At 48.1% G+C, this 17,030-nt stretch overlaps 7 protein-coding genes across 7 annotated transcripts; 6 read left to right on the top strand and 1 right to left on the bottom strand.

Moving 5' to 3' along the window:
- Positions 1 to 93: 93 nt before the first annotated feature.
- Positions 94 to 2,321, top strand: N7455_009664 (Zn(II)2Cys6 transcription factor; the record flags this gene model as incomplete). Its single annotated transcript, XM_065606261.1, has 3 exons — positions 94 to 1,385; positions 1,437 to 2,199; positions 2,259 to 2,321. 3 exons carry the CDS (start codon positions 94 to 96, stop codon positions 2,319 to 2,321), a joined length of 2,118 nt encoding a protein of 705 aa, XP_065460224.1.
- Positions 2,322 to 2,572: 251 nt separating this feature from the next.
- N7455_009665 (putative MFS transporter) lies at positions 2,573 to 4,410 on the top strand (the record flags this gene model as incomplete). The annotated part of the gene is made up of 7 exons (XM_040956429.2): positions 2,573 to 2,695; positions 2,747 to 2,752; positions 2,815 to 2,878; positions 2,928 to 3,026; positions 3,077 to 3,230; positions 3,304 to 3,481; positions 3,538 to 4,410. 7 exons carry the CDS (start codon positions 2,573 to 2,575, stop codon positions 4,408 to 4,410), a joined length of 1,497 nt encoding a protein of 498 aa, XP_040813086.2.
- Positions 4,411 to 5,242: 832 nt separating this feature from the next.
- N7455_009666 (uncharacterized protein) lies at positions 5,243 to 5,647 on the top strand (the record flags this gene model as incomplete). The annotated part of the gene is made up of 1 exon (XM_065606262.1): positions 5,243 to 5,647. The coding sequence occupies one exon, from the start codon at positions 5,243 to 5,245 to the stop codon at positions 5,645 to 5,647; it is 405 nt and encodes a 134-aa protein (XP_065460225.1).
- A 917-nt stretch (positions 5,648 to 6,564) lies between these two features.
- On the top strand, positions 6,565 to 9,227 carry N7455_009667 (FAD-dependent oxidoreductase; the record flags this gene model as incomplete). Its single annotated transcript, XM_040956369.2, has 4 exons — positions 6,565 to 6,866; positions 6,932 to 7,203; positions 7,257 to 7,627; positions 7,692 to 9,227. The coding sequence occupies 4 exons, from the start codon at positions 6,565 to 6,567 to the stop codon at positions 9,225 to 9,227; spliced, it is 2,481 nt and encodes an 826-aa protein (XP_040813103.2).
- A 359-nt stretch (positions 9,228 to 9,586) lies between these two features.
- N7455_009668 (uncharacterized protein) lies at positions 9,587 to 10,540 on the bottom strand (the record flags this gene model as incomplete). Its single annotated transcript, XM_040956442.2, has 1 exon — positions 9,587 to 10,540. The coding sequence occupies one exon, from the start codon at positions 10,538 to 10,540 to the stop codon at positions 9,587 to 9,589; it is 954 nt and encodes a 317-aa protein (XP_040813158.2).
- Positions 10,541 to 11,357: 817 nt separating this feature from the next.
- pld2 (putative phospholipase D (PLD)) lies at positions 11,358 to 15,076 on the top strand (the record flags this gene model as incomplete). The annotated part of the gene is made up of 5 exons (XM_040956445.2): positions 11,358 to 11,534; positions 11,586 to 11,943; positions 11,996 to 12,139; positions 12,193 to 14,333; positions 14,387 to 15,076. The coding sequence occupies 5 exons, from the start codon at positions 11,358 to 11,360 to the stop codon at positions 15,074 to 15,076; spliced, it is 3,510 nt and encodes a 1,169-aa protein (XP_040813186.2).
- Positions 15,077 to 16,010: 934 nt separating this feature from the next.
- N7455_009670 (uncharacterized protein) lies at positions 16,011 to 16,287 on the top strand (the record flags this gene model as incomplete). Its single annotated transcript, XM_040956447.2, has 2 exons — positions 16,011 to 16,038; positions 16,121 to 16,287. 2 exons carry the CDS (start codon positions 16,011 to 16,013, stop codon positions 16,285 to 16,287), a joined length of 195 nt encoding a protein of 64 aa, XP_040813219.2.
- Positions 16,288 to 17,030: the final 743 nt, after the last annotated feature.

A 17,030-nucleotide genomic window follows, 5' to 3' on the forward strand; every position in this document is an offset into this window, starting at 1 on the left:
GACTCGTATTCGTATCCCCGCATCCGCCTTACCTAGTATCTGGGCCCGACGTTTCCGTTCGCTCTGCATATCACTACGCCCCTGCGAGCAGTCATGGTTTCTGAATCCCCTCTACAGAAGTCCCCCTCGGCGTCTGAGTCTATAGGCAAGCGTCCTTTGTCTACGACCAATGTAGATAGGGACGAGGAGAACCGTCGGAAAGATCCGAAGATTAGTAGGGCTTGTGACACCTGTAAGAGAAAGAAGATACGGTGCGACGGCATACTTCCATGCAGCAATTGCGCTAAGAGAAGGCTCCATTGCGCTTATGACGCAAAATATGGCCGAGGGCGGCCTCCAACCCCTCCACCTTCAACCGCAATCGATGAACGCCAACAGAGACCACGAAGTGACAACTTAAACGACCTTTCTATCTGGCAGCAACCATCACGTGTCTTTAATGATGTCTCAGCTTCACAAGTGCTTTCTCGCCCCTCGCCTGAAATCGAAATCGAGGGTCAATATGTTGACCGTACCTCGGGATTGAACTTTCTACACCGAGCGTGGAAAAAGTTGTTGACCCAAAATGATAAGGCTGCATCATATGACCCGAGCGACATGGAGCGAAATCAACTTCTCACTTCGGCCGGAGACCGGCCGTTTCACGTCGACAATAGCGTATCAGATGGCTTCATTCCAGATGCCGCCACGGCGAGAAAGCTGCAGGAGTTCTATTTCGAAACTTGTGTTGTGACCTACCGCATTTTCCATCGACAAACTGTCGAAGGATGGATGGAGGTGTTCCTGAAAGATCGAGAGTTAGGAAAGCCGATTGCTCAGTCCATGGATAATTCCAGGACTGCGATTCTTCTTACCATCCTGGCTATCGCGACCCTGCGCCTTGAGAAAGTACATGGGAAAATGTCCACGGAAGATGAGTCACTTGTTCTACAACGCAGCGATGACTTGTTTTGTGCTGGTATGAGATTGACCGAAACGGAGATGGGGTTCCCGCGTCTTGAGTCAGCGCAGGCACGTCTCATCCAAGTCCTCTATCTTCTTCAAACAGCTCGCATGAATAAAGGCTGGTATACATTCGGGAATGCATTCCATATCACTCTCTCCTTGGGTATGCACAGGAGACGCGATCAAAAGCGAAACTTTCCTTTCACGAGCAAGCGACAAAATTACATTACTTCGGAGTGCTATAAGCGCACCTTCTGGGTGGCGTACATCATCGACAAATATCTTAGCGTTGTATTTGGCCGGCCTCGACTTTATCAAGATGGCGATATTGATCAGAACTTTCCAGATAATATCAACGATGAGGATATGACGCCACAGGGACCTTACATTTCAGATGACCCAGCTGATTGTTATATTGATGCTCTCATATTTCATGCAAAGTACATATTATCTGCCCACCATGGCAATATCACTCTACTAACGTATTTTAGAATTGCACGAATAATTGGAAAGGTATCACGGGAGGTATACTCAGTCAGCGACCTGTCCAACCAAGATCGCTTAGCAGCTGCCCATCGATCTAGCCGCGAATTACATGAATGGCATGCGAGCCTTCCGCCACACTTGGGTACTGTGAAACCATCAACATTGGTCCCCAGTTTCCGGCGTCAGGCTATCGCCTTGCAGCTCGCATATTCCCATGCTCTCATTCACACCAATCGGCCCTTCCTATTGACTGGGGGAGGGTCTGAGAGTGTCATCGAATGCATTTCTGCCACCAAGGCTAGTTTAGAGCTCGTTAACAGAATGGCTGGGGATAGTACGCTTCTTCATTCTTTCTGGTGGACACACTATGTCATCTTCTGCGCACTGGCAGTGGTCTATGTTTGGGAGATTCAGCGAACTACAAGACCCACGGACGATATTGATAATCAGTCTGTAGGTAAGATGTTTGATCTCGCAGAGAAATGCCATAGTCATCTCAAGCGAGCATCTACTGGTCTATCGCAAAACAAACGATACAGCATCATACTAGACGAACTGAGATCCGAGGCACAGAGATGCCGAATGGGAAATTTGCCACATCCACACCAAGGTGGTCGTTCTAATGGCGAAAACCACGCCAACACCGATACTGGCTTTCCATTCTTGCAAGATTCGGATATGTTCGGGTCTGTGAGCGTTCAGGAAGAGATTATGCCTAATATATTGGATAATTTTCTGTTCAGCGACTGGCAGACACTTGATTCATCGGTACGTGTAGCATTTGATAGTGCCCTCATGATAATAGCTAACCTTAACCATGTCCGAAGGCCATCTTCCCATTTCCTGATCCAAATTCCGTTTCTCCTACATGTTTCCCCGCAGTTCCGTGAAGCGATGCTCCACTTTTTCCCCCAAAACTCAACAGATCGGATTTCACGGAAAAGCAGGCTCCGGACTGCAAAAGTCCGGGGTAGTCCGAGGTTGCCAAGACTGCCAATGCTCCCAATCTTGCTTTACCCTTGAAGTATCTTTTCTATATCTACCCCGTGGGGTTGCCAAGGGTCTCACTATGTACTTTATAAGATGATCTCAAATCACGCCGTCGGTATCCGTTTTATCTCAGATACCAACTACTTCCATTATGACGGACAAAGACGCTGCAGTGATGCACCTGGAGCATCAAACAGGCCAGGGAATCTCTGCCGACGATGCGGAATTCTTGTCGAACTTTTCAGATAAAGCGAAAAAGAAAGTTCTTAGGAAGGTGAGTGCAATTATAAGCGGTACAAAGAGGTTTACTGACAAACTGCTATAGGTTGACGTATGTGTTCATCCGATCTCACTCCATTAAACCCCGAAACTATGACTGAATCTCAATGCTAGATGAGGCTTGTCCCTATGCTTGCTCTCTTGTACCTGGTGGCATACATCGATAAGACAAACATTGGTATGTCAACTCCCACACCCTATGCAGTGCATCTTCTCACTCTTATCAGGAAATGCCAAGATCGAGGGCCTTCTTCCGAGCCTACATATGGACGGTGTGCAATACAACATTGCCTTGTCCATTTTTTTCATACCTTATGTCCTTGCCGGTATGCAAGTCCTACGTGGAAGCTATAAATATCTACTGACATAGTTGAAGAGGTGCCGAGCAATATTATCTTGAACCGACTCAAGAGACCTTCGCAATATTTGGGGTTCCTGATCTTCTGCTGGGGTGTGATCATGCTTTGTACGGGGTTTGTTCACAACTTTGCCGGTCTAGTGGTGATTCGCTTCCTGCTGGGGCTTTTCGAGTGATGCCCCCCCCCCCCCCCCCCCCCCCAAAATCCAATTAGAGGTGTTTGCGTAATACTGACAAATTTCCAGAGCTGGCTTTCTTCCAGGTGCTGTGCTTGTGATTTCAAAATGGTACCTCCCAAACGAGACACAGACCCGCATCGCTATTCTGTACACATCTGCCGCTTCTGGTGGTGCTTTCTCTGGTTTGATGGCATTTGGCCTCGCTAAAATGAATGGCATTGCTGGCTATGAAGGCTGGCGTTGGGTTTGTTCCTTCTTATCTTAACCCGCTTGGTTCCTAGGCTCTAACATTCATGCCAGATCTTTATAATAGAGGGTCTTGCAACCGTTGCCATGGCCGTCGCTTGTTACTTTCTCCTTCTGGACTCGCCATCATTGTCTCCAGCCTGGCTCACCCCAGACGAGATCCGGTATCTTGAAGTGCGCCAAGTAGCCTCCAATACTCACAGCGGTCACCACAAAGGCTTTGATAGGCAAATTATCTTCAGCGTTCTTTTAGATTGGAAGATTTATCTTCTCATATTTGCTAGCTGGTCTAATGCTGTTCCTAACTACGCACTCAAATTCAGTATGCCGGAGATCATCAAATCTATGGGCTATGAATCAGCCAACGCCCAGCTCCTGACCATACCTCCGTACGCTGTGGGCGCTGCATCAGCTTACGGCTTTTCCGTGGTCGCCGATCGGTTCTCATGGAGAATGCCCTTCATCGTGGCACCGCAGTGCTCACTTATAGTCGCATTCGGAATATTATTTTCCAAGGCTGCCGACATCGAGAATAACATAGCACTGTGCTATTTCGGCATTTGTCTCGCGTGTTTCGGAATGTATCCCATTCTCCCCGGTGTCAACGCTTGGAATGTCTGTAACATTCCAAATCCTCACAAGCGTGCTGTGGCCATTGGGTATCTCATTTGCGTGGGTAACGTGGGTGGGATTATTGGGAGCTACATCTACAGAGCTGAAGAGAAGCCGCGATATCCTACTGGCTATGGAACTTCGCTTGCATTCGCTGCTGCTGGAATCATGGCTTGTTTGTCCTTGGAATTCTGTCTGTGGAGTGCAAACAAGAAGAAAGCTCTAATGACTGTGTCTGAAATTGAGGATAATTATACTACAGATCAACTTCGTGAGATGGAAGAGAGAAGCCCTCTGTTCAAGTTCAGCTTGTGAAATACTCTCATTATAATATATTGATTTTACAATGAGGCTCCGTGCATAAAGTGGTGACCATGATAGTTCAAAAAATGTGCCGAGTTCGGGCAACTGGTGAATGGGTGGCAATGGTATAGCCATGTTACCTTGGCCTCCATCTGAACCTTTGAAATCGCAACTACCCAGATGGTCACTGCTATCTAACTTAAATTCACTATAGAAGGATCCAGAAAATCTGGGAGTTCGGCGGCAAATAAACTGGTCAAATCAACACCATCGGAGAATTTGCCGTCCATTGCGAAGAAATCACCATCAGTCGGAAAGTAAAGGGGTTCGTTGGCGATGCACCTTGTAGTGGATCGTGCGCTGCTTCTAGAGATTCTTCGCCCTATCCACGTGTCAGCCATTGGCAGTTTGTATTAGCTCAATATGAGACGTCATCTTGGCTTACAGAAGCTGGAAGCCCCGGTTGTCATTGCTTCGTTTTCGTCCGGTTGACGAGAGTATGCAGTACTTGAAAATACCATAGGCTCTTCGGTAGCGCGGGTGTCCAAGCCTGAAATCTATAGGATCTTTCAGTCTTCACCGGTTTTACTATAACCAAGACACGACTTGTAACTAAAACTTTGTGTCAGGCTTTCAGTGTCAAAGGCCTCCCGGTCAATGTGTTTGATTGGATTAATATTTATTTAATATGTACACAAAGCGTTAATATTAGTTGGTGTAAAACAAAGAGCACATGAAAGAAGAACATCTGAATCATAATTACCGCTTGTCGTTATATATAAAAGAGGACTGATCCCATAACGGGATCAGCTAACCACTACCAAACTTATTAAATGTTCTCACCATGGAAAAGAAATCAACCACAGATATTTTCATGAGCATCTTACCTGAATACGCACTGGAGATTGAACGCAGTAGAAAAGCCACTGTATCTCGTAGCTATCCCCTCCCAGCCACCGTCTGTCGCATTTGGTTCTACACCACCTCTCCATTACAGTATAATGAGTATGTGGTGCGTATATCATACAATGAGGCCGAATCCAACACAAGCAACAAGCAGCCCACATACAGCTACAACTTTCGCCAGGTATGGATGTTGAAGCGGCCTATTTACTTGCATCAGGCTATCGAGCGCGGTATACTGAAAGCTCCCCCGGGAAAGTACTGTTGGGCGACAGAGACTTTCTTGGAAAGCTGTCCTTTCTATGAACAATATCGACTAGGGGGACCAAAGGAAATCATCTGGTAATGGGGACAATGCAGCAAACTTTCTTTTACTTTGTCGGATGCAGATAGCGAACAATTCAATACCTTTCTTTCATGTTTAAAGGAATCTTGAAAACTGAAAACGGTTGAATGTTCGCCCGGGCTAGGTTCCTCTATTAAACAAGTTAAGTCACCAGGGGACTACCTATTTTCGTAATAGTACCAGGGTCAACCTGCACTAATTGCTTGGCGTTTAAAGGCCGACGACTGCTGGTTGGCGTTGTTAACATTAATAAACACTATGATGCATCATGCATGGTATGCAATGCATGGAAATGTACATGCGTAACCGGGCACCAGAGACTATTTAGATCTGTTCGCAATGTGTCTGAGTTTTTATCGCCGTCTACCCATTTCAAGTGTACTCCGTGCTCTGCAGTGTACATTGCTCTAAATATGTATGTATGAAGTACGCTTATTGCCAAACACACCGAATGACGTGTGAAAAGTAAGACAGCCGTTTGACTCAGCCCCCTCAGTAGTCTAGTGATACAACATAGGGAACTTTCTGTGTTCTTTCTGACTATATTATTGTCGAAATATAGATCGTCAATGTCTGTGTCCAATAGAATCACAGGATATTTCAAATAGTGGATCTACCCGTGATCCGAATTAGATCCTACGACGCCTATTGGTCCGATTATTGATCATTCAATGAATTCATCCGCCTCGCAGGTTGATCAATGATCACGGTGGGTTTTTCCTCCGATTCAGGCAGTTTAGTCGATGTTTGAGAGGGCTCGGCTATCTATTATTGGTTAGTTCAAAGTATTTCAGGGGTGCAACAAAAAGTAGGCCCGTATGTACATATAAATTGGGGTCCATCATATCAATCAATGCGTCTTTCGTTTGTTTTTTCATATCTCTCATGGTCAATTAATCCGTACTAATAACAGGGTCATGGATCAAAAATCATTTAAAGTCGTCATTGTGGGAGGCAGCATTGCTGGGCTTTCGCTAGCCTTGATGCTGGAAAGAAATGGCATCGATTTCGTCATCCTCGAAGCATACGGCAGCATTGCACCCCAGGTCGGGGCTAGTTTTGGCGCTTTGCCCAATGGCTTGCGCATTCTCGACCAGCTGGGTTGTTATGAGTCAGTTCTAAAGATGGCGGAACACCCTGTTGACACACTTCACTTTAATGATTCGCAAGGACAACCACTCTGGGCATTCGATAACGTCAAAGCAAGGTCGATTGGGAGGTTCGTCGCCATTCAATTTTATATACCAATATCGAAACAGCAGAATTAACTGACAAGACCTCCAGTCATGGTTATCCTATATTATTTCTCGATCGCCGGATGTTGGTAGAAGTCCTCTATGAAAATATCCAGGATAAGTCCAAAGTGATCACCTCTCAGCGAGTGCAGAGTATTGAGGATGGTACTTCGAGTGTCACAGTTACCACAACGAGTGGTGAAACCTACACCGGAAGTATCGTGGTCGGAGCAGATGGAATCCATTCCAAAGTGCGTCAAGAAATGTGGAAAGCGGCCGAAAAGATAGATCCCACGTGGATTGATCCCACAGAAGAATCTGGTATTAAACTAAACCCCAAGGTCTTGGGAATTATCAGCTAACTCTTGTCAAAGCACTGCCTGCAACTTACGCATGCATCTTTGGCATTTCCAAAGGTGTGAAGGGAGTCGAGAAAGGCACACTGACTTCGGTGTACAATGAGCATTACTCGTATCTTGTTCCCAGCGGACCCGGAGACCTCACCTACTGGTTTCTCGTGCGGAATATGGGAAAGACGTACTATGGTGCAGATATTCCTCGGTTCACCAAGGAGGAGGAGGAAGCATTCGCAAAAGAACATTTCGACGACCAGATCACTCCTACACTGAAATTTTCCGCTCTGTACAAGAGTAAAACTTCCTCGGCGTACTCCAGCTTGGCAGAACACGTCTATAAACGATGGCATTTCCACAGAATCATTACTATTGGCGATGCCTGTCACAAGGTGAGACCACCTATCAATCTGAGAACAAGATCATGCGAAGACTGACCAATGTTTTCTCCAATAGTTTGAGCCTTTGACAGGCCAGGGAGGTAATAATGCAATGGAAACCGCCGCATCCCTGACAAATCATCTCGTTGCGGCCCTCAAAAACTGCCAGACAAGCACGCTGTCGTCGGCAGACATTTCCAAAGTCTTTGAGAGTGTTCAACAACAGCGTGAAAAACGTGCGTGGGAATTGGTCAAAGCAGCCCATGCCCGGCAACGTCTCGAGTGCCAGGAAACGCCCTTGTTGAAGTTCATAGGAAGGTACGTGATGCCACGCCTTCCGAAATCCGTTGTCCTCGGCAAATGGATCGACTCGTATTCTCCCGGAGTGTCCTTGGACATGCTTCCGCTACCACACAAGCCTCGTGAGATTGCATATTTCGACGAGCGCTTCAGAAAACCGTCGTCTCGGGGTGTGGTGAGCATCTTGTTGTACGCTGCGTACTTCCTCCTAGCCTGGTTAGGATATCGCCAATTGTCGACAGCACTCAGAACGAATGGAACAATGGGCTTGGTCCGTCAGGCAATCAAGAGCCAGTCGGTTGCACTCCCAGGAGGAGTTGAAGCTCCCCTTCGCCAGGTGTACACAGGGCTGGGAGCTGTTGACCTCATTTTGAAAGTCATTGTAACGATATTCCTGCCTGCGGTCGCCAACTTCTCTACACCGGAGCAGCCATTGCAAGTTCTGTATTTCCTGGCTTCAATGATGCCGATTATCGCTATCTGGACGGTTGAAGGGTTCAGACCAAGGAACAAATGGACCCTTCTTGCAACTCCAAGTTTGTGGGCAGTTCTGTATCAGTTGCGCGGAATTGGGCTGATTGCACCCCTCTATTATGCATCGAGTACCTATGTTTCCTCTGGGATGATATACTTCTCGCCAAGTAGCCGCACGCTCCCTGAGTCCACCGCTCGAGCGTTACTGCCTGCAATGATATTGGGATTCGCCGTGCCCACAATCATGCTGTTCTTCCCATTGGCTGATGCCTTGAACACGCGACAAATCTTCATTGCGATGTGGCAGCCTGCTCCGATATATGTGGTTATCTTGACTCAGATATTCTCTCATGTCATCAAATCTATCGGTTCGGGCACGCCGGCCAAGACCGACAGTGCGGCAGTGGAGAGCAAATCTAACGATTCTAACCGCGACATCCCATACTTGCAAACCCTCTACACTGTGGTCGGGGGTGTATCTGCTTGTTTCCATGTGGCCTTGCTACTGAGCTGGGCTGCTTTAGGGACCAACTTTATCACTAGGGCATTCATCCCATCGGCTGCCTTCGCACAGGTGGCAACAATTGCAGACGGTGTCTTCATATTTTTCCAGAACGACTTCCTGCTTGTTGCAGCGGCAACCCTTCTATGGTGCTTAGCTAGCGTGTGGGATCTGTACCGCCTTGGGGTTTCTAATGTCTCCTGGCAAGTGACACTGGCTAGTTTGATTCTGGGTTCTGTCGCAATCGGACCAGGTGCGACTGTGGCAGCTGTGTGGTATTGGCGGGAGGGGGTTATGAGTCGGACAGCTTTCCGCCGTCATGGTCCGGGTCTTTAGCTCAATGGAGAGTACGTGGTGCCATAATGTTGGCATTGGGGGGCCTTATGATCAACGAAAAGAGGCCACAGCGAACTCCTAAGGGTAAAATAGGGCGAGGTAGATAGTTCTAAACGAGATTGTGTCCGATCCATCGGGCTTTTGTGTGTGTGTGTGCGTGTGTGTGTATAGTAAATAGGGTATTGTGATGTTCCGCAGGTTGAAGGATATAGTTAAATGCACACAAAACTATCCTGGAGAGCCAGTAGCTCCAACTGACATCCACCTGACATTGTAGGATATTACCCTCTCGACATCAGACCGGCGAAAGCCAGCCACACAGCCCAGAGAGACTGGAAGCTGGCTCAGTCCTGGCTAGGTTAGCTCTCATCATTATATTTTGCATTGAGAATAGTAGCAAATAATAGTGTAAGCGTACTGTTGATCAACTTATACTCGTCAATAACCATCGTCATACCGTCGTGTAATTCGCCTTGGGGGGCCTCTAAGTCCGAATGCCCGGCGACTGAACTAGACGGATAAGATATCGTAAGGGTGGGCGAAGGAAACTCGCCTACACCGATGCCTTGGTTGAGCAGGTATCTCTCGACATCATGCACATCAAACCAGTCTTCATCTGCAGGAACATGGGTCACGCCATTTGTTGTTCGGAAGAGGGCGAAACTATGTGAAAAATAGTCACTGGAAGGTTGTAAATAGTGTGTTCCTGCACCGCCGAGGCTGATATACGGGAATCGAGCATCGATGATAGGATTGCAAGGTTCCAGGTTGACGACACGTGCGAAATAATCTGTGATGTCTGCTCGTGGCATTCTTTGTAGCAGTAATCCAAACTCCCACATGTCTTCGTCTTTATATGAGGGATTTGACAGAAACCGATAGCCACTTTGAGCGCAAGCACGATAAAGCCGTTGGGTGAAGGGTGTGGTTGCATATTGTATGGTGTGTGTTTCAGCAATAGATGGTGTCACAGGAATGGGATTCAAGTCATTTGATTGGTTATCCAGGGCCTGGGTATTAGTCGATGGAATCATGCCAGCCGACGAGCCCAAAAACAATTTCCAGAAGTTAGACTCCAAAGTGTGATTTTTTAATCTGCCCGTTGGCACCTCGGACGCGACCTGCGCGCGGGCTTGCCCAACGACAGCTTGGGATGGCTCTGAAGGCTCGTTATTTGGGGATTCTTGAAAGCGAATATCGGCCTGCTTTAAATGGGATACTATATCATCCCGCAACGACTGGACTGTCTGGAAAAGTTCAGGTTGAGACAACTGCGACCCATTCCGGATCACCTGGTCATCGAATGTGTGCATGGTCTGGCTCAAATGATGAAATGCATCTTCCAGTTGCACTATGCGAGCTTTCAGTGAAGAGAGCTGGGACTGTTGGCGAGATCGGTATGCCTGTTGCGCTTCGCGGACCTGGGCGCGTCGCGTCTGTGCCAAGGTGAGACCGAGTTATTATCTTTAGTTGCAAAAAGGGGCCTCACAGATTTGGCATCTTCAGCTGATTTTCGGGGTCGCCCAAGAGAGCTTTTTTTTACTTGGACTGTGGGCATTGCAGTCTAATTCGAGGATATGGAAGTTCACCAGTCGACCTTGGAAGACTGTTATGACATGTTTGGAACGCCAAGCCTGCATCCGCATTTCCGAGAGCAAAAGTACTTGATGTTTGAACTTCATTCTGATTTCACATAGGGATTCTTGATGATTTTATATATAGATAGCTCCTTAGTGTCTTTTATGTTTTTTTATCCATCAAATGGAATATGATTTAGAAGTAGAAACATGTATTGATATATATCTACATATCCCCTGTTGTATTCAGGCCAGTGCCACATAGTAAAGTATACATTCACCACTGTCTCACCTATGCTATTGCCTAGACCTAAGAATATCCCAGGAATATCCCAACTTGGGAAGATAATCGTGTCAGCTTACGGAGTACAAGTACACCGCCACATTCACCACGTTCCCATCGTGGCTGGGGGTAGCGGGGCGCTTCATCGGATTTAAAACAGTCAACACCCCGCTCTGTAGGCACCCCTGTTTCTGACCTTTTCTGACTTTCTTTTGCTTTATTCAACGTTCTTGATTGTCTTTTATCTACAAATTACTCTAGACCTTCAGAATGTCCAAGCAGGATGATCTGGCCTATGGTGGTTACTACCAGGGCGCGGAACGTGGGTCCGGAGACGGATCCCGCGGTCTAGGCGATACCTTCAAGAAGCTCCGCGACACCTACAAGAGCCACGGATCCTCACAGGGCCAGGCGAACCAGACATACGACCCAAGTGGTTATCAAGGCGTAGGCTTTACCATCTCTCAGCCTCCACATTTACTAACCGGTTCGCTATAGCAGAGTTACCCGACCCAGACCGAACCGCAATACACCCAAAACACAAGCGGGCAGCAGCAAAACCCGAACTATCACGGAAAGCCTCAAAAGGAAGACAAACTGGCCGGTTTGTTGGGAAAACTGCAAGGTACTGTGACCGAGTTTGGTTCTGAATTTGCCCAGAAGATCGGTACCACGATCGATCCACAGGCGTATGCCGAGTATGGCCCCAGCAAACCCAACACAGAGCATCGATTTGGTAGCTTCGCTCCTCCCCGGGAACATAATGATGCCAAATGGTATGTGGATGGATGCAGCTATTTCTGGGCTGTGTCGCGAGCTCTAGAAAATGCTCGAGAGTCGGTTTGGATTTTGGACTGTGAGTTTCAACCTTCCCCGGATTTTCCTTGCATGCGGCTAACTTTACGTAGGGTGGTTATCTCCCGAACTTTATTTGAGAAGGCCACCCGCGAAGAATGAACAGTACCGATTGGATCGCATGCTGCAAGCTGCAGCCCAGCGGGGCGTGCGCGTCAATGTCATAGTTTATAAGGAGGTTACGCAGGCGCTCACTCGTATGTCTATGATCCTTGAACACTGAAAGGAACTCAATTAACAATCTATACAGTGTCTTCTTCTCACACCAAACATGCCCTAGAAAATTTGCACCCCAATATCGCTGTCTTCCGTCACCCTGACCATCTGCCTGATCGCCAAGAACTAGCAGCTTCCATCACGTCGACCTTCCAGAATATGTCACTTGACTCGGCAAGTTTGAGTAAGATGTCAAAGGATACACTGAAGGGACTGTACGGAATGAACGATGATGTCATTCTGTATTGGGCTCATCACGAGAAGCTTTGTTTGATCGACGGTCGGGTTGCATTCATGGGTGGTTTGGACATGTGCTTCGGTCGCTGGGACACAAACCAACACGAGCTATCAGATCTACACCCCTCGGATGTGAGCCAAACTGTGTTCCCTGGCCAGGATTACAACAATTCTCGCGTCCTTGATTTCCAAGATGTCGTTCACTGGGAGAATAACCAGCTGGATAGAAAGACCATGTCTCGGATGGGATGGTCTGATATATCCGTGAGCCTGCACGGTGCAGCCGTGGAGGATTTGCGGCGTCACTTTGTGGAGCGATGGAACTTCATCTATGATTTGAAGTACAAGGTTCGCAGTGATTCTAGATACGCGAGACTGGCACTCCATGGGAGGCCCGCTTCCTCGACTGGCCCCTCGACTGGCCAACAGCAGGCTGGTTCTCCACAGCCCAACCTGTACCCGTCGGGACAGGCAAGCCCACAGGTTCAGGCACCTGCGCCATCCTGGCAGCAGAAGCCTAGTGGAGTCACATCGCCTACCTACCCGCCACCACCAGGTCAGGCACCGAGTCCATCGCAGCCACAGTCGCAGTCCCAGCCTCAGCATCAACAATCTGCTGAAGCATATCAGCCTTACAACAGTGCTAGCGCTTCAAATTATCCCCCACCGCCGGCTCAGACCTCCTCAAACCAGCAACAATATCAACATCAGAACACGTCTACCTCGTACCAACCTGGGAATGCTTCAACCTACCCCCCACCGCCAAGCCAAAGCCCTCTAGGCTCTCAGTCTCAGTCAGCTCAGTCCCCGGGTCATGATACAAGCCAGTATAGCTACACTGGAAGCTCATTCCCTCCTCCCCCACCTGGACCCCCTCCAGCGCAGTCCACTGCCAACACCTCGTACCAGCCATATCAGCAGGCCCAGCAGCAGGAGCAGAAACCATACTTCCCACCCCCACCAGGCCAGGAAGCATCCCACTCCAATACCCGTGGGGTTAATGACTACCAGCATGAAGGTGATCGCGAGCGAGGTTCTTTGGCGCCCCGTCGCTTCCGAGAGGACCTGACCCAATATGGCAGCACCCTTCGTGGTCAGCTCGCGGGACAAATTCACCAGTACCAGGATCGACTGACCACATATGGCCGCCCTTCCTCCTCGCAAGGCCGGGGGAATATGTCATGCCAGATTGTACGCAGCTGTGCAAAATGGAGCAACGGCAGCCCGCTTGAGCATTCGATTGCCGACGCATATTGCGCCATCATCCGAAACAGCGAGCACTTTGTCTACATCGAAAACCAGTTCTTTATTACTGCGACCGGTGATTCGCAACGTCCAGTGAAAAACCAGATTGGTGCCGCAATTGTGGAGAGGATTTTACGTGCTGCCCGTGCTGGTCAGAAATATAAGATTATCGTGGTCATTCCATCCGTTCCCTGCTTTGCCGGTGATTTGCGAGATGATGAGACTCTCGGAACACGCGCCATTATGGAGTTCCAGTACAACTCCATCAACCGTGGAGGTCACAGTATCATGGAGATGATTGCCAAGGAAGGCTTTAATCCCATGGAGTACATCCGTTTCTACAACCTTCGGAATTATGATCGGATTAACAACGGTAGTATGATGGCTGCAGCTGAACAGCAGAGTGGTGTCAACTACGAAGATGCCCGGAGACAGTACGATTTGAATACTGCAGGCCCTGGTGGGTACGCTCCGAGCACTACTCGTAGTGCTTTTGATACGTCGGCACCGTTCCAAAAATACCAGCAGGCTGCAAACCAGGTACAAGGCGGTCATGCTTCCTCGAACCGGTGGGACAATGTCAGCGAGTGTTACATGCTCGGTGGAGAGGATATTCGCAAAGTGCCATGGGATGGACATCCCGATGCTGAGATTAACGCGTTTGTGAGCGAAGAACTTTACGTTCACTCCAAGGTTTGTTCCCTCCCAAATTCAATGACGATCCAATCTTCTAACCAAAATATTAGGTGATGATCGCCGACGATCGTGTAGTTGTTTGCGGATCTGCAAACCTGAACGACCGTTCTCAACTGGGTGACCATGACTCTGAGATCGCAGTCATTATCGAGGATTTCACCCCTGTGGCATCCAGCATGAATGGCAAGCCATGGACTGCTAGTCGTTTTGCTTCATCTCTCCGCCGCCAGTTGTTCCGGAAGCACCTCGGTCTTTTGCCACCGCAAGACTATCAACGACCGGATGCGAATTTCGAGCCCGTTGGGGTTCCCAACGAATTCGACTTTGACTGCCCTGAGAGCAAGGTCGTTGCTGATCCGCTTTCGGACACTGCCCAAAGTCTTTGGAACTCGCGGGCGCACACAAACAGCGAGGTCTTCCGGAAGGTATTCCACGCCGTCCCCGACGACTCAGTCCGCAACTGGGCTGAGTACAAGGAGTTCTATGAGTATTATTTCCACAAGACCGAGAAGAGGGCCAGTGAAGGCATGGAAGGATCGGCACGTCCAGCGCGGTTCCAATGGGGCCACGTTGTGAGCGATGACTTTGCGCCTGGCGCAGAGGGGGCTAAACAGGTCAAAGAGCTTCTTAGCCAAGTTAAGGGTACTCTGGTTGAGATGCCTTTGATGTTCTTGATTGAGGAAGATATCGCCAAGGAAGGATTGACTCTGAATGACTTGACCGAGCCACTCTACACCTAAGGGGGGGAATGGATTTGTTTGGACTGTTATCACTGATCATCTCGTTTATTTTTCAATTCCAGCATTTCTATTAGCTAAATTGTTGTACCTAAGCGAAGTCTAACTTCTTTGTTTCTGTAGCGATGCTATTCGGGGAGCACTACTCTCTTTCATGTCCCCGAGGGAGAATGACACCGATACTCGACACTGTGCAATCAAACCTACGATCTGAAAATTGTCCGATGCCAAGCCCGGAATGATATTGTTCTTGAAGAACAATCCTAAGCGGAATGTGATTGTAGCGATTGGTCAATCTCCGTGTCCTTTGTTCGCGACGCCACCCCCATTGGGCGAAATCAAACACATACTCCGAAATGTTCTTTTATACTTTAAGACCCCTGCTTAATATTGTTCTTACTCTCATGAAGGGCTTATGAATGTGCTAACTACACGTCCCTGGAACAGGGGCCCCTCGGTCATCTCTGCGGCGTTCATGAAAGACAACCCGGGCCTAGCCACAAATGCCTCGGAGGATATGTGATGCGGTCAATATCAACGTCTCTCGATCAATGCACTGACTGCATATCAAAACAAAGAGAAAATGCCCGAGGCAACAACTCCTACATTCATGAACCCGAGAACAATATCAAACGTCTCCGCAATGGACCTCCACCGCAATCCCAATCCCATGCATTCTGGATTGATTCTACGCCTTCGTCAATGCCCAATGCATTCAAGCCAGCAATTCAATGTGACATTTGCATTGACTTCCATTCCCCAGATGTAATATTGATCATATTGATAGTTCGAAGAATAGTCCCTCCTCGAATATAAATATCAGCTTGCACACTCAGTTTCAATTATTTTCTCCACCGCCCGCTCACACTTCGATCATTCAAAACAATATTTCAATCTTTTCAAGCTTCCGCTTTTGAAGCTCTCCTCAATCCTCGAAATGTCTCGCGGTCAGGTCCAGAAGCAATGTGAGTACCTTGCCTCCAAAGCATATACACTGCTTCATCATATCTCTTATACATCCATATACTAACATGTCATCTCTACTAGCTCCCGGTGGTGGCTGTGTCGTCATGAAGTCTCCCATTCCCAACGGCTGCGTCGTCACCCGTACCCCTGGAGCCGGCTGCGACATCATGAAGCGGTCCCCCGGCGGTGGCTGTGTCGTCATGAAGTCTCCCGGTGGCGGCTGCGTCGTCATGAACCGTGAGTACTAACTGTTCTCCGAATAACCGGCTGATATACTAACATGTCTTTGTGCGTAGCCGCTGACTTCTAAACGCCCTCCATGAGCGGGTCCAATTCCAACATTCCATCAGCCACCATGGCTTGACCTGTCTCGTTGGTCGCCATGGTCGACATTGAAATGCATTGATTTTACGATCTTCGCCGTGGACTCTTGAGAACACTTTCAACTTTTCAACCAAAAATATCAATCCCTCGAAACATGACCTCTCAGCTTTACTTTTGCTTTTGTGAAGACTCTTTATTTATGAGTCTGTCTGTCCAGTTCATTCTTTCTTCGACGAGGGCAGCTCATTTCTTTCGACGGTCTTGCATCATCTTCTCGGCTGTCGACTGTGATTGGTTTCTGCTCTTTCGAACCCTTCGTGGACGATCCGGGTGACAACGGTTTCTTAGAAAGGGACTTGTTTTCTGTTCCTTCAGCTACATTCGGGGGATTTCCATTACATAGTTCTTCAAAATCGGTTGATTGTGTTTCTCTTTTTCAATGTGGTGCGGGTTCCTCTGGTTTCTTGTTTGGTGGGTGGTTTGGGTGGATAGGGCTTTATTTCTTAGTTAGAATTGGTCATGGTAGTTGGTAGAAATGGATCATTGCCTTAAAGAATCTTTTCTCCTTGTATAAATGTTGTAGGTCAGCTGTATCGGAAGGGAAAAGTCTTTTGTGGGCCACCTTCCTATTTTGGAAGTGTTTCCTTATGTTGGACTAAGATATAGT

Source organism: Penicillium solitum (genome assembly GCF_028829755.1).
Source record: "Penicillium solitum strain IBT 25940 chromosome Unknown utg000008l_segment0_segment0, whole genome shotgun sequence".
NCBI lineage: Eukaryota > Fungi > Ascomycota > Eurotiomycetes > Eurotiales > Aspergillaceae > Penicillium > Penicillium solitum.